We start from the raw sequence: 17,408 nt of genomic DNA, 5'->3' as shown, positions 1-17,408 counted from the left end.
TATTGCTATTTCGTTAGTCTCTTTGCAATGTTATTATCATGTTATGTTTCTATATCATGCAATAACAGAAAAATATACATACCTTTCACATTTTATTCAACGTATTTGCTTCAAAGAATTTTATAATTTATGCCACACTTAATATAAAGGATTTAAAAAAAGTTCTTTACCTAAGAAATATTTTCTGCTAAAAAAATACTACTATTTTTATAAAGCCATTTGACATTACGTTATATCTGAGCACAGCCACGGCCAAAGTATAAAAGGTAATATTCCGAACATTAGAGCATCAGTTACTCCTTCGCTTTTGACGAAATCAAACCTAAGTCCAAATAAACCTACAAAATGAAAATGGTATGTCGTTAAATTCATAAATGGTTGATTAAATTTTTAATACAATATTTTATATTATAATGTATGTATATTATTAGATCATTGTTGCCCTCGCTGTCGTGGCCGTTGTTGCTGCCGCCCCTGCTGATGTCCCTGTGTCCCAGATCCTTCGTAGTGAATTTGACCAAAAACCCGATGGCAGTTACTCGTACAGGTAAATTAATTGTTTAATTTGAATAAATACTATATATAATAAGCTCACTATTATTGATAATTATTCCTTTTCATTTTATAAAAGTTTTCATATTTATACACACATATACTCATATTATATTCACACATGGTATTCATTTTGTATAGAAGATAGTTCATAGCTATGGCAGGATATCGCTGACATTTCAGCCAAATTATGTGTGTAATGTACCAACATTACTCATTTAAGTAAGCACCTAGATTAGTGCAAAAAAATTTAATTACAAAATGGACACATAAAATCATTATTGGCACTTCTTTACTAATTTTTATTATGCTAATATTTTTGAGGGCGAATTCGCATTATAGTCCGCTACTATTTTTAATAATCAAAGGATGATCAAATATTTTAACTAAATTAGCTTATTATTATTCTTTAAAGATGTTCTTTAAAATTACAGCTATGAAACCGATAATGGAATAAACATTCAAGCATTCGGTGAAATAAAGCAAGCTGTGGACGAAGAAAACAAACCTCACGACGTCGTGGTAGTCCGTGGAACCTACGAATACATTAATGACCAAGGCAAAAAGGAAACCATCACCTACTATGCTGATGAAACCGGCTACCACGCTGAAGGAGAATCAATCCCTAAGGTGCCCGTTGCCAGTAGATAAATAATTACAACCAAGGAATTTCGCTTTAACAAGAAAATCGATTAAATAATTACTTTATTTAGTCAGTTAGTTGTATATGAGTAAAAATGAGTACTCAGTGCCATATATTTGTACCTTTTGTTATGATCGTTAACTTGTGGTATTCTTAAAGCGAATAAATGTTACTGATTTTTTAACAAGTATATTTTATTGAGTCACCATTTATTATATCCTTGTTTCAGTCAAATCAAATAAAAAAATATATTTTTAATACTCATAAAAAAAATATTTTAACAAATATTATGTCAGTTCGAATTTATTGCCGATATTTTAAATTATTAATTCGGTATTCTAGCCTAGAGGCATGAATTTTAGGTATTTTTTTCAGTGCAATAAAAAACACTGAAAAATATCTTGGTAGCCACTATTTGATCAAATATTTTTTAATGTTATTTTTAAATATAAATCAAAAACTTCAAAATTTAAAGAAGTAAAATAAAATGCCAATTGGGTATCATGAAATAAAATGTCATATTTTGACAAATTTTTTAGACATTTCCGAATTTTTTGCGGAACGTTTCCAAAGTATCGAGTAAAGTTACGCGTAGTCTTAGCCTATGGTACTTTATACTTACATTTATGTTCAAACTACGATTCCTGTGACATTCTTTTTGGGCCTTCCTCTACTTCCAAAGACGCGTTTTCCGATCATCTTCTTAGTTTCGAAACAAGCAGTTGTGGCCTTCCTTCAAGCGTCAGAAGCTCATATTTCTGAGTGCTCAAATACGGTATTTTCGCGTTTAACACGGAAAATTCACTAAAATAGCTATATAATAACCAATTTAATTTTAACTTTCAAATTCTCTTAAGGAAACCTCTTAAGGACATATTCTTAAAGCTTTAAATTTAAGCTTTCAAAATATGAATATTTTTTTAAAATGTCTAGTGTAGAATACCTGCTTAAATTTTAAAATATTACTATAAAATTAAATTAAAGAACTGCGATAATATTGATTTCGATGTCTATAATGTAAATTTAATTGAAATGTTAAGCTCATTAAATTTTTATTATTATTCGTGTTAAAAAATTATGTTCATAGGCTTTTGGACCATTGAGAAATATTATGTAAACAAAATATTACGTACGTAACATTATATACCATTGCTCGTGACCTTAAAAAGTTCACACAACGTCTAATCATCTTGTATTCAAAGCACATTTATTCGTTTGCTGTTCAAACATATGTTAATATTCGGTGACCATAATAGTTAGACTAAATGTCAAATGTCTGAGTATTTAAAACTTCGATCGCGAATTAAGATAAATTTTATTTTGATTAGTACGAAAAAAATAAACAGATAATTTGTATAGGATTTATTATCTTAGACAGGTGGAGAGGAGATTTTTTGTAAATTACCAATTTTATATTTGTATTTTTTGTATATTTATTTGTGTTCTGAGATAGTTCTTATGTAAATAAGGTATTATGTGAGATATTATAGTAGCTTGTCTCATAGATTCGACCACCGTGTAGCTATAATACAGGTTGCTAAATTTTCATGTAGTCCATTTTCATGCAGGTTCCTTAAGATTTTATTTTTATAAGCTCATTAAAAACTGAGGTATTTTCCCAGATTTGAACGAGTAACCTTCGATTAAGATTCATGTTTACTTACGAGTGGGTGATCTCGGTATTCCCATATCTCCCCTTCGATTAGGTGCTGTGAATATTCTTTAAACTTTTCCTCACCTTTTCTACCTTGAAGTTGCAAGCAAAAACTCATCTCTCAATCAAGTCTCAGTTGTAGTTACAAGCTGTATTATTGTGTCATTGCGATGTTCCTTGGTTATATTGGATTTAATCTTGCAACACTTGGATTTGACACTTTATAATAACACGTTTATTTAAGTCTATCGATAAAAACTAATATTGCGTGTGATCATACGATGTCATGTCCTTAAAATTCGTCATGAAGATCTCAGAGAAGAAGACAATGATCCTTCACGCCGTTTCCTTGCGAAGTTTTGCTGATACGATGGAACAGCACTCTGGCGACAAATTTCGACCTTTAGCTCCAGCAGTGCCATGTACATTTGATACATTATGATTTTACCCTTTTTATACATAAAGAAGACACACTTTATACTTATTCCTACCTATACACTTCATTATATACTAATAAAAAATGGAATTCGAATATATTGCGCGACTACGTTGTAGTACCTAATACAAATAGTAGATGGCGCTCTTTGTATTTTTTAAAACAGGCCAATTGAAGTTTCGACGGTTAATTATCTCTGCCTTTTATAGGGAAGTGACTTACTTGTGAACTTTAGTTCAATTATTGTTTTATCACACAATTTTCTTAATACTTGTAAAAATAAATAGCTTTCTCATTATTATTAATTGGCTTAGAAAAAAATACTGGTATAGGATCTATAGTTTGCATAAGTTTTTAACTAAAATAATATATAAATTTTTATTGCATTTATAGTAGATACAGATCAAAGGGGTCAATGCCCGTATATGTATCAATTAGTTTGTAATAATATTGTGATTAATTATTAATATTTTTGAATATTGTAATATAAAAAATATGTTAATTTTATTCTGAGTCAACCGCTACAGTACACGAAAATATTTCTCAGAGGGCATACATATTAATGTGCATAATGGCATTTTTCTAAGATTAATAATTATTTTGGAGTCATAACCAATATCATGACTGTGTGTATGTTTAATCGTATTGTCTAGCTGTGTATTAACTTATTTCATAATAGATGATGCTTTACATGACTCTTATATTTCGTGAGAATATTAAAAAAATATATACTTCCTGACCGATTTCAGCCACGGGGGTCATTCTTAGGAGAGACTAGCCAATTTATATAAAGAGGTAACTTAACTCTACCGACTACCTAACTTCGGTCTGCTATTGAAAAACTTAATAACTTTTTAACAGTCTGACCCGGGATTGAAACCAGGACCTCAATATATTTTAATGAAATTTGGTACACAAATAGTCTAGAGCCTGAGAAAGGACATAGGCTACTTTTTATTTGGAAAAAAGGGCTGTAAAGGGTTGAAAAGGGGGATGAAATTTTGTAAGTTGTTGAAAGTATTGTTATTTTTAGAACTAGAAGCATAAAACTTATATGTACACTTGTAAACTAACACATCATGACACCCACTAAGGAGCGAATTTTAGAAATTCTACCCCTAAAGGGGTGGAATAGGTATTGAACGTTTGTATGGAAGTCCGTTATTTTTTAAGTTAGAAACATGAAACTTTGTTTTTGGGATACTAATTAAAAAGGAGTAGATACTTATTTATGTGTTTCTGCATATTCTACCGCAAATGGGGGTGAAATAAGGGTTGAAAGTTTGTATAAAAGTCCGTCATTTTTGAAGATAAAAACATGAACTTTATTTTTGGGATACTGATAAAAAATGGGTAGATACGTATTTAAGCGTTTCTAGATAATCTACCACCAAGGGGGTGAAAAAAGGGTTGAAAGTTTTTATGGGAGTCAGTTTTTTTTAAGTTAAAAACATGAAACTTTATTTTATTATTAATTATTTAAGTGTTTCTAGATATTCTACCTATAAGGGGTTTAATAGGGGTTGCCATTTCTTATATAGATTAGTCTGGAAGGCCGTCATTTTTTAAGTTAGAAACATGACATTTTATTTTTGGGATACTGATTAAAAATGAGTTGATTCGCATTTAAGCGTTTCTGGATATTCTACCCTAAGGGCCGTAATATACACCAATGTGGTTCACAAAGAGGTCTTACATTAACATAATATTAATTTGTTAATATATTCATATTCTACGCGAGCGAAGTCGCGGGTAACAGCTAGTATTATATAAATAATAATGTTATTAGTAAAATTATTCTAATTTTTTAAAGTTGACTTGCCATTACCATCATTTTTAAGATATAGTAAAATCTATATAATTAACTTTTGGTTTAGATTCGGTACTTATAGTATTTGTAACTAAATAGTAATTACTAGTTACTGTAGACTAATAGATTACTCGGCAGTTTATTAAAAGTAAAAACACTTCTCCTTTTAAATGTTAAATATAATAGTGTTGCTTATTGAAAACCAAATCTCACGACACGATAAATTTTTACAAGAGCATGTCAACATAATGTTACAAAAATTATATAATTTTCCTTTATGTTTTGGGTTATACAAGCAAATTAAGATTTATAATAATATTTCAAGATTATTCTTATTGTTTTGTTTTGAATATTTATGTGCACCTAAGATGTATTTGTGAAAATTTCCGGGCAAACATTTTAATTTTTAATTAGTATTATCGTTACAGAATCAAAACTAATTGGTATGTGAACTAACTGATATTTATTGTTTTTAATTTTTTTTATGTCGAGTCTCATGAAAGTAGTACAATCATTGAAATCTATTTAAAATTAATGTGAGAAGTTCTTCGGGAATGAGGAAACTATTTAATACAAAATAATGTAACTTATATAGAATTGTTTCTTTAAAAAAATATCAATAAATATATATTAACTGTGGTTATACATCTATATAATATATGAACTAAATATTTTTTATTATTATACCAAACCTTAATTCCCTAAAGTCTTTGTTACGTGTAATATTCAACATCTAGGCCACTATTGAATTTGCGATGACAATTTGCGATGAGTGGGTGGTACTCAGATGGGCTTGCACAAACCTTACCACCAAGTAAATCTCAACCGAAGACCGCGTCTTCAATTCGGATATGCTCTACTGTGATTTTTCTTGTGCTGATTCATGTTTAGTGCAGCAGTCAAATATCGCGAAGAAAATCATTCATAGTATATATTCTGCCGAATCGCACGGAAAGCATGGTACACATGTGGAAGCTCTAATTCTTACTTCTCTCATGAACTAAGATTTAGAGCTTCCACATGAAGAAGATTAGATGTAGTTGAAGGAGATGAGCCTTGTAATATCGGAGGGCTACGTTATATCACTTAGGCTAGATATACATCATCATCCTCCTGCCCTTATCCCAATTTTACTTGGGGTCGGCGCAGCATATCTTCTTCTTCCATACTTCTCTATCGGATGTCACCTCACAAGTTACATTCTTTCTAACCATATCGTCTTTCACACAATCCAATCCAATCCATTAAGCTAGATATACATGCGGGAATATTCATGTTTTAATTTAGGCTTTTTAACATGGTTCTTTATTTTTAGATTGTCATTTAAAATCTCTAACTAAACTAACTTAAAGCATTCATACAGTGTAGAAGCGCTTTTAATGAATTAGGTTTACGGAAATACCAATTGCTCTCCTCGTGTCATTCCTAATACTGGACGACAATGTGATTTAATTCCATCGTCATTTGGTATTCATGATTCCTCAATGACTTCACTGCTTGGTATTCAATTCGTCTGATTGTGGTTTTAAAACGCATACGTTGAACTCGTTTAAAGCTACGTGATAGTTTTTTTTTCTATTCTCAACTATGTTATAGTCAACAGAATCATATTTACAGCCCAAACGTAACGTATTGTCTTAAAAAACAATTATCAAAAAAGTAATGTGCCTTAGTTAAAAATGTAAATTAGACGCGTGTAATTAAGGGCAACTAGATTTTGGATGTTAATTGACAATTAGATTGTTATCATTATTGTTAGAAGCGAAGTTAATGAAATCTTTTGACCTTCTTTAAAGATAATAATGAATTATTCATACTCATCTCTGATATATTTTTTGTTTTAACAATATTTGTTTTTATTAAAAACTATAATATAATACGAAATAATAAATATATATACTTATATTCATTAATTCGTTTCAAATTTTTACATAATATAATTTTTACTGTTAAAGAAAGTTTATAGCAACATAACTCACTTGTTTATCAATTTTGCTGTATTCAGATATGAAGGAATAAAAGTCTGAACTAATTATGTAGGCACAAATTGAAATGAAATAATGACTAAATTAATCTGAATTTAGATGTCACATTGCATGTGATGATTGCATGATTAAATGCAACGTATCGCCTAGCACATAGGCTCCCGTGATTTTAAGCTAAGTATCGCTATATCTATACATATAATAAAATTGGAGTGTCTGTTTGTAATATTAAAATAACATATTTTTACTAAATGCATATGTACATACATACACGGTACATATACCAACATTTTTTAGAATTTTTGTCTGTCTGTCTGTCTGTCTGTTTGTTCCGGCTAATCTCTGGAACGGCTGAACCGATTTTGACGGGACTTTCACTGGCAGATAGCTGATGTAATAAGGAGTAACTTAGGCTAATTTTATTTTAGAATTATATATAGAATAAAAATAAAATCACGCTAGAATATCCAAATAACTTAAATTCATACAATGCGCACGAAGTCGCGGGCACAGCTAGTAAATAATAAGATTAAGTTAAATAATGCCTTTAGCCTATCTATTTGAGTATATAGATTATTTTACAAATGTAGCTTCTCACCCTTTTGCTTTATCGCTCTGTGCATTTATAATGGATACTCTTTAATATGACATTTAACATATCTATTCCACAATAATTGATATTCTTTCAGCTATTCTGTCAAGAAACGCACCTTCATCGTACAAAAAGTAATATACATATTATGTATTTGGAAAAACTTTTTGTAACTTGCAAAAATAGTTAGTATAATTGTCTAATTAGATTATCTGATATGAATCTCGTTTATTGCCGAATTTTCCGTTGTACATACTTTATTTGGTTGGATTACGTGATCGTAGAAGGCTTTCAGTTAAAACATGCAATGGTCTCGTCGTAATATGCGATCTTAGTTTAACTTGTCTATAATGCCGGTAACTACAATAGGTGGTTAATGGGGGCGTGTGTAAACCTCATATTCGAGGAGTGATGGTATAACAAAAAGTATTAGTTACTGACCAACCCTGCCTATAAATGGTCTATTCAGATCCCACGCTAACAGTATCAAAGTGGGTACAATAAGTGCAGTTAGTCTAACAATATAGCAAGGTAAGCTAATATTATAATGTTAATTATAGCTTTAAGAACAATTGGCTTAGTTAGCTCTACATAACATATTAATTTGCCTCAGAAACTGGATGAATAATATAAAAAATTGCTATTAACTATTTATTTTCATTATTTTATGAGTGATGTTTATTGTATGTGTTGTCCTGAGCATTAATCATTAATATTGTTTCTGTAATTTATTTAAGATGTATCTCTTAGTCGGTTTTTGGGGACTACTTCTGGCAATATGTAAAGTTCATGGAGAGGAACCAAATGTTGTATCAGGAGGATCTGCGTCTTTTAATCGCAATCTCGCAGTTGGATACAATCCTTACTATACCTCGGAAAAGGCACAAGTTCCAATTTTGAGTTACTCGAGCAATCAAGGAATCGATGGAAGCTATTCGTTTAGGTAATTACTTATTTTATTAATTAAATTATAAAGTTTTTATTCTTGAAGTAAAAACGTATCTTGTTCAATGTTAATCTGTTTTAAATGTGTATAGAATTTTAAAATTAGAACAAAAACACAAAATAATTGTAATCAAAGCTGTTATTGGTAAATTAAATCTTTAAATAAAAAATACCGTGTCGTTAAAACTGATAATCGCTTTAATAATTTATTTGTCACGGTCAACTGGTTAAAATAGACATTCAATGGAACGCCTGGTTACTTTACTAAACGGCATTGTTCAACCAGGAGCCTGAATAAAACCCCTTAATTTATCTCTCGTTCATAGATAAAAGTCATTTGTATTACATTTCACTTGTTTTTTTAAACTGGGTGAATAAAAAACTGACTCTACTAGTTCTCTAACTATTTGTGGTTTTTTTGATGTTACCTCTAGACTGTTTTATTTTGATGTAATTCAGTCCGCCTCGTTGAACAAAGCCGTTTAGTAAAGTAACTAGGCGTTTGATTGTATGACTATTTTAATCAGTTGGCTGCGACATATACATAATAGCTTTATGCGCACGACTTTGTCATTGTGGAAAATAATTAAATTAGTCTTCGGATAGAACTTATTTTATTTTTGTCGTAAAATAAAAATCGTTTAGTGATTAAATTAATCAGTTTCTATAACCAAAATAAATATTTACAAAACCATAAAACAATAATAACTTTACGTAGGTATTATGTTAAAAACTTATTCGAATATATATATTTGAAAGGCTTCAAATTAATATTTTGATTTAAATGTTGTATCGTCTGGATTATAACAGTAAGACGATTGTTATTTTTAATTAAGTTTTTTAAACGATAAAGTAACTACTGTATAAAATTTTATAAAAATTAGTTTTTTGTGTTTAACATATGAATATGTATTAGGCAATTACAGAGATCAAATGCATTAAAATTATACGAAAAATTCTTGAAACCTGATAATAGCATTGAATATCAACTGTAAAAGACTGGAGCGGACTCACGTTCGTCCATTATGATAAAAAAAGATGTTGATTTGCAAGTTCATATAATTCTTATATTATTTTATTATTACTGACATACTTTATATTTTTAAAAGGTTTCCACTGGTATGTCTGTCTGTCTAGCAGCCATCTCGTCATTATATTTTTAAATAAAAAAAAATTTTTTTAATTAATATTTTAAAATTTGACTTTAATTAATTTTGCAATAAATATTAACACATTTTCTCACTTGCACTTAATTCGTTTTTGATTCATGTAAAATATACCTACGTAAATGTAATTTTCAAAAGTTTTTAAAATAAATAAAAGGTCAGCCTAAAATAATGTATGAAATATAAAAAAAGGCAATTAAAATTTACAAAGATGATAAATGAAGGATTATTATATTGTTTTCAGTTATTCAACGGGCGACGGCAAACAAGCTCAAGAGACTGGGTATTTGAAGGATGCCTTCATAGATAATACGGGCGCCCCTCAAGGAACTCACGTTAGTATTTTCAATACTGATGCAATAGTAAATGTTGTGATACTAAATCATTTTCTCTCCTTCTGTCATAATTTATTTTAAATATGAATGAATTTGTGACTGTTAAAAGTTTTTATCATACCGAGAAACCGAATACTTCATTTGCTTTCATAACTATACAATATGTAATAAAAAATTTAAACCATTATCGACGGTTTCTAAGTCGATAAATTCCTAATTTTGTTTCCATTGTTTCGTATCTTTGAAATACTAAATATTATATAATAATCAGTATACGTTCAGTATCATAACCGCTCCAATGTGGCAAATATTATAATCGGGTATAATTGGATGTATTCCATATTCAGGTTAAGGAAGGTAGCTACGCCTATATATCTCCTGAAGGCACGCCTATTGAAGTTAGCTATATTGCCGATGAGAATGGTAAGATTATTCTTTCAATAATTATTGTTAAAATAAACATACTATGATGTTTGTAACTATTTCCAAGTTTAGCTATTAAATCAAAGCTGTGTTATATAGTGACCTCATAAACTCTACAACACAACACAATAAAACATTCTCATAAATCAGACACGAACAAAGAAAGTTCATTTTCCGAGGCAAGGCATTGTAGTTTTCAAAACTTAGCGCTGCGACTAAACACATTCTTTAAACAAATTTTTTTGGTCACTCATTATAGTCCATGGTGGATCTTATGATATGCAGTCTTATAAGTTTTTTTAAGACCAACAACGACGTGAAGTCGTGAGATATATCATACTTAAAAACGCAATTAACAAACAAGAATATAGCATTATGTTCAGACAAAAATTATGACTATTCTATTTTTAGGATTTAGACCTGCTGGCATCCACATATCATCTGATGGAAGAGGTATTTCACCGGCGCCATTGCTTGACGGAGTAACGGGATCAAAAATTCACGACCCTCGCTATAACTTATACGATCCCTATAATCGCAATCGTATTAATGGACAGTACAACACATTCAAACCATATGATACCAGATACCCTAACCAGCCACGATATAATATATATAACCCGTACAGAGCTGAAGCGATTAAAAACGTTGTTCAGGGCGAAGATAAGAAGGAAAAAGTATAAGTCAATAATCATTAAAGATTTAGTTTGTTTTGTTTTGTTAATTTTTGTTGGAAACGGCAAATTATCATTCATGGATAATGAAAATTTAATTTTAAAATAAATAAGTAAAAAGTGTCAAAAAATGTTTTTCTTATCTCAGTAATTGCGTCTTTATTTCGTCATTGCACAAAATTATCGTTAACTTACAAAATTGCTTACCTTCTTTGGAGCATTTTTATTTGGTGTTTGTATAAATAATTCAGAATTGAGAATATAACGAACACATGGAATTATATGTTTATAATAATGGTTTTTAAATTTTCCTTAAATGCAATTGATTGGATGTGATTATTGAAACAGTCATGTTTTGCTTGTAGGCAAAATATTATTCGTGCAGTAGTCTGCAACTCTGTGCGTTTGAAAAACCGAATGGCTTGTTATTTAATTCTGGGAATACTGATAGGGAATAAATAAATTCTTTATTGTGGTCTCTTAGTATGGTCGATCCCTGGTTACAAATATGCTATATTTATAAATAAATTATAGTATATTTAATAAAGCTTTGTTTTTTCATTATTAACGTATACAATAATTTATTATTCTATTTGCACCTGCATAACAAATTTACGCGTCTTTATTGTTCATACTTTAGAGTGGCTAGAAGAAACCTTTTAAAGAATTAATATTTATGCTAAAGAAGAAAATTTGTTGACATGCGATAGATCAATAGTCTTTAAAAAAACTGCGACGCTGTTTTATATATTAGTTGCGGGGTTTTCTGTAGTCTCATGCTGACTACGACCAGATCATCAGTGATTTTGTATTGTATTTTATATTCTGTATTGTCAAACACTTTTCGCCGTGTTTAGGTTTTAAGGGTATTCGGGACGATGTTAGTGGTAGATATTACAGTACAAAACATATTTCATGTTTTAGGAAATAATTATTTACTGCAATGTTTATAGGTGGAAATTTTATATAGAAAAGATCACTAAGGTCGTTTATTTGTAAGTAAACTTATCTGTATAATAAATATTATAGAATATATATATTCTATAGGTATGAGGTTAATCTAAAATACTTTTTTATAGATGTTATTTGACGTCATTTTAATTTCAAATTCTGTATATACAGCGAATTATTGGCAATATTCTTCTGTTTATTTAATTTCGATACCAATTATTCGTATATCGTATCAAGTAAAAAGTCAATATCCGTTTAAGAATAATATTTTATTATTATGTATGACGGCTCGATGGAGCAAGATCAATAAATTTTTGTTTTAAAAAACCTTGTTGAAGTGTGTCATACATTCTTGTAACAGGTTTTTACAGCCTGCACTGATGCACCTACGAGTTAAGGTTAAATTCGTAAAAATCTCTTTCATAATGTAAACGCTTAGTTGTCATCTTCGAGATCTTCAAATATAAACTTTTAAAAAAAAGAACAGACAATAAAACAGTATAAGGACAAGCGGAGGAAGTATTTTTATTTTAAATCGAAGCGGCTGATAAACAGTCTTTTTTTGTAATTCGATAGCCAAGGCCTTTTTTATAAAGTTTCTGCATAAAACAAAATAGGTGACTTTTGACATTTTAGCAAACATGCCATGTGTTAGAATATTTTACTATTTTATTTCCATGTTATGTTTATTTTTTACCTTAAACATAAATTGAATAATAATTAATATGTTTTAGTTAGTTTGTTTTTTTTTTAAGAGGTCTTCCTGTGGATACTTGATATTTTTTGGTACCTGTTATTAATATTTATAAAGTATTTGAAATGAAATAAATAACAGATAGTCAAGTTTTTTTTTTAATTTTATTATGACGCATATTGAGTTTATGAAGGCACTGAAACATAACGTTACACGTTTTTAGTAATAATTTTAAAATACCACAACACAACACAATTACAAAGGTTTCGCAGGTAGTCTGATAAGATCAAAACGTGATGCAAATTTTTGTGGGGAACTTTTACTAAATTGTTATAAACGAAAAGGAAATTACAGTATTAAAAAAAAGGAACTATATAATTTTTTAAAGCATAGATGACCTATTTTAGAAGCAAAACCGAATCGTATGCCGCGACGGCAAACGACATGACTGTCTAGTATGCCTTCTCCGCCGCCTCCCTCTTTATCTATATTTATATATTTATTATTAATTATATTTATAAGAAAAATATATTTATTTAATTAATGTAACTGCGTTTATATCCTTCTTATTTAATTTACTTTATAAAAGAAGATTAGATCGTAATAATAATAATTAATTTATAGGTTTTCCTTAATCATGAATTCTTTAAATAACAATCAATTTCGTTTTTTCGTCGTCTAATCATAGCGTTCGACTCGCATCATTTTTCATACGTTTACTACTACTACTCCAACTTGCAAAGTATGAGTGGTAGTTTATGATACTTAATGTTATTAGAAAAAAATCAGTGGCAAACAAATTGTTTAAAGATCAGGCATTTTTACTGTAACATTTGTTCCATCTATTAAAAATAGACAAGATATTCTGCACGTATTTTATAGGTCTAAAAAATGTTTACCGAGTTTTGGCAGCGTACTCTGAGCTCCGACGATTTCTCTTCCGGGCATAGTGATGTAATAAAAAAAAGATGTAATAATTTTTTTCATCAAGGTTAACTTAAATTTAATTAAAATATATATTTAACTTTTGAATAACATTACAATTAGGTACGCACTTATTCAATGTGAACAGCCTGAAATAGGCCAAGTGTCTCGGAAGATAGTCTCCTGCAATGACGCTTATATAGAATCTATTACTGTCTTTTTGTATTCTGAAAACATAACTAAATAATATTAACGTTCCATGACAATCTGATTATTAACGTTTTATAATAAAATCAAACTACCAAAGCTTATCTCTGTATATCTAATGTTAGTCTGAAAAATAAATGAAACAGCTTTAATTCCAAAAAAATACTTACCTTTTTTCACTAAGGATTTTACCTCGTGGTAAGTTTTGTGCAAGCCTGTCATGGTAGGTACTGTCGGAACATCATACATCCTGCTATCAAGCAGCTATAGATACTATTGTTGTTTTCTGGTTTGAAAGGTGAGTGAGTTAGTGTAATTACAGATTTAAGGGACATAACAGTTTAGTTCCCAAAGTTGGTTGCTCACCAATGTGCAATATGATGAATGATTAATATTTTATGTACCAATGTCTTCGGGCATTGGTCATGACTTACGATAAGATGGCCCATTTGCCAGTATGCCTAGCGATATGACATAAAAAGCGGTTCTGAATTATTATGATAAAATAGGTATATTACAAAAATAAAAAACTAACCAAATTTTCGTTAGAGCAGCAACAGAGTTAGTCATGTCAATGATAAATATCACTCGGAATTGTAACAATTGTTTTACGATATAAGTGTACAGATTCATAAACGAGAATCTGATAACTTTCGGTCATGATTTTTAATGACAGTGGTGCGTTTTCTACCCGTAACCGCTCAATAAGGGACGTCTTGCGGTACTTATCCTTTGTCAAGAACTGTCGTAAAATATGAACTTTGAATCTGTGCCGGTGCGTAATGCAACAAAAAAAATCGTATAAATACGTGGGGTTAATCTACAGGGCATCATTCCTCACTTAGCATTTTGTAAGTTCAACTTGCACCTTTACTGGACTCAACATGAAACATTTTGTAAGTTTTTAAAATAATTCAATTCGTTATTAATTTAATATATAGGTATGTATTTGTTAAAAATAATAATAATGAAAAACGTTAATTTAAAAAATAAGCTGAAAATATTGGTACTTACATTATTTTTTAATATTTAATGTCATTGCTGTTATATCTAGATATACGGCATAACAGCAATGATAACAGACGCGTTTAAATCATGTCGCTAATGGCGTTTCTAGACGTATCCGCCCCACGGTGAGTGCAGTAGTCTTCACGAAACCTGTAGAATATTCCTAAATATATATTTTTTTTATGATATCGGTAGGCGGACGAGCAAATGCCCACCTGATGGTAAGTGGTCACCACCGCCCATAGACAATGGCTTTGTAAGAAATATTAAACATTCCTTACATCACGAATGCGCCACCAACCTTGGGAACTAAGATGTTACGATCCTTGTGCCTGTAGTACTGCTGTTTGGGGGTAGAATATCTGATGAGTGGGTGGTACCTACCCAGACGGGCTTGCACAAATTCTTTAATTCATTTTATGAAATTAGATTTTTTATTTAAAATTACATTTCACTTATATAATACTTACATTTCACTTACACAATACAGTTCAAATTGAGGATATGATATTTTTTATTTATCAAAATCATCAATTGGTTGACATTGAAACCTAATGACATTGAAACATAATGTATAGCTTTTAATATCTGGTAAATTCTTTTGATAATTATTTATTGAGAACGATTTTACTTTTTCAGATAATATTTGTATTAGCTGCTAGCGCGGTTGCTGCGGATGTCAGCAGCATACAGCCATTTTTTTATCAACAACAGCAACAACAACAGCAGCAGTTGTACACGACTGAGCCCATACCGATCATCCGACAGGAACACATCATCAACTCAGATGGATCTTATAAATGGAAGTCAGTATAAAATATACTGATTATTAGGTATTATAAGAAAGTGATTAAAATCATAATGTCACATAACTTAAGAACATTTTGAGTTATACAGCTTAAAGTGACCCAATTACGTATGAAAACTAAAGACACTAATTTGAATTACACCATAGACAATATTCTTTGAAATTATATTTTACTCACACCACTACTCAAAAACTTGAATTGACTTTGTTTGACGAGTTTTGGAATTATTTCTTTATTTGTTTGCGTATAGTCACGTTATTGTTAACACGTTTATTAATCGATGTTTTTTAAATAACCTTAATGTATGTTTACGCAGTGTCAGAGCTTTGTTCGGACCTTTCAGGGTGTGTATCACTTATCAACAATTTTGGTAATGATCCCAATAATTTAATGATAGGCAGAAGGGATTAATAACATCTAAAATAGTTAGTGTGACGATGTATGAAACAATTTATACATCTCGCATTTACTATCGGGTGCCTAACTGGTCAGCATTCGTAAAAAAAGAATGTTTTTTGGTGACATGTCAAAGTTAAATTTAAATAATTTTATATCTTCCGTGATGAAGTCACTATTAAATCTAGTTATCTAACATTATATAACAACACGATGCACATTCAGACAAAAGTATAAGGACACTCATTTCGAAACGTTTCTTTGTGATTTCATTTGTTATTAAAGAAAAAAAAAAAAACAAGGACATTTTGATTTATGTTTTACTATTATTTTATATACTTGCTTAATTTAATTTCGTCTAATTACTTTTATATTTTAATTGTTCTTTTCAATCGCTACAAAAAAGAAAAATCTCAGAATTATTTACCGTGGTAACTTTTTTTTTAGTTATGAAACTGGTAACGGGATTAGCGCTGAAGAAGCAGGTTATACGAAAAATTTAGGTATTCCTGATCAAGAGGCTCAAATTGCACAAGGACAGTATAAATACACAGCTCCGGATGGCCAGGTAATGTTTAATATAACATTTAAGAAAATTAAATATAAAATCACAATCGCCGAATAAAACTCTTATACATTTTTCATTGATATTTATTATACTAAGTTTCATTCATCATAAATATTTTTTATATGATAAACGCCTGAATTAATCTTACAAATAACAACTTCTGTTGAAATAAAAAGCTTTCGATTCAAGGCGCTTGAAATTTTTAAGCGATTAGTAGACGAATATCAGATCATATAATATCTTTCAGAATGCTATTCATATTTTTATGTTTGGTCTTATATATTTATTTCAAATTCATAAGGTTATCCAACTGCAGTACGTCGCTGACGAGAATGGTTTCCAACCCCAAGGAGCCCATCTGCCAACACCTCCACCGATTCCAGTTGAAATTCAAAAGGCCCTGGATCATTTAGCTACTCTTCCTCCACAAATACCTGAACAAAATCAATACAAACTTGTTTAAGCAAATATTAAAAAGATATTTTATACCGCTAAAAGAGGCTCAGATGTAGACACTAAGAATGAATGTTATAAAAATGTAAAAAAATGACAATTTAATTATTTAATTTTACGATTACTTTAATATGTAACTTATTTAATTTTGTTGAAATACTCTTAATAACGTCGATTAAAATA

General features: G+C 29.8%; 2 protein-coding genes across 2 annotated transcripts; both read left to right on the top strand.

Moving 5' to 3' along the window:
- The first annotated feature begins 324 nt into the window (after nt 1-324).
- LOC135193343 (larval cuticle protein 1-like) lies at nt 325-1,382 on the top strand. The gene is made up of 3 exons (XM_064215233.1): nt 325-354; nt 432-547; nt 987-1,382. Exons 1-3 carry the CDS (start codon nt 346-348, stop codon nt 1,201-1,203), a joined length of 342 nt encoding a protein of 113 aa, XP_064071303.1. The 5' UTR covers nt 325-345; the 3' UTR covers nt 1,204-1,382.
- Nucleotides 1,383-8,140: 6,758 nt separating this feature from the next.
- On the top strand, nt 8,141-17,408 carry LOC113393595 (uncharacterized). Its single transcript, XM_026630572.2, has 9 exons — nt 8,141-8,203; nt 8,410-8,615; nt 10,028-10,118; nt 10,466-10,541; nt 10,953-11,170; nt 12,538-12,573; nt 15,639-15,805; nt 16,652-16,772; nt 17,074-17,408. The coding sequence occupies exons 2-9, from the start codon at nt 8,410-8,412 to the stop codon at nt 17,233-17,235; spliced, it is 1,077 nt and encodes a 358-aa protein (XP_026486357.2). The 5' UTR covers nt 8,141-8,203; the 3' UTR covers nt 17,236-17,408.

Source organism: Vanessa tameamea, chromosome 6 (genome assembly GCF_037043105.1).
Source record: "Vanessa tameamea isolate UH-Manoa-2023 chromosome 6, ilVanTame1 primary haplotype, whole genome shotgun sequence".
In the NCBI taxonomy this organism is placed as follows: Eukaryota; Metazoa; Arthropoda; class Insecta; order Lepidoptera; family Nymphalidae; genus Vanessa; species Vanessa tameamea.
The sequence above is the reverse complement of the archived record's forward strand: the minus strand, read 5'-3'. Positions and strand labels throughout refer to the sequence as shown.

Coding starts and splice junctions, on each gene's coding strand:
- LOC135193343 (XM_064215233.1), top strand. Junction 548..986: donor GATGGCAGTTACTCGTACAG/GTAAATTAATTG, acceptor TTAAAATTACAG/CTATGAAACCGATAATGGAA.
- LOC113393595 (XM_026630572.2), top strand. CDS start 8,410: ATGTATCTCTTAGTCGGTTTTTGGGGACTACTTCTGGCAATATGTAAA. Junction 12,574..15,638: donor TACGAGTTAAGGTTAAATTC/GTAAAAATCTCT, acceptor TTACTTTTTCAG/ATAATATTTGTATTAGCTGC. Junction 16,773..17,073: donor ACACAGCTCCGGATGGCCAG/GTAATGTTTAAT, acceptor CAAATTCATAAG/GTTATCCAACTGCAGTACGT.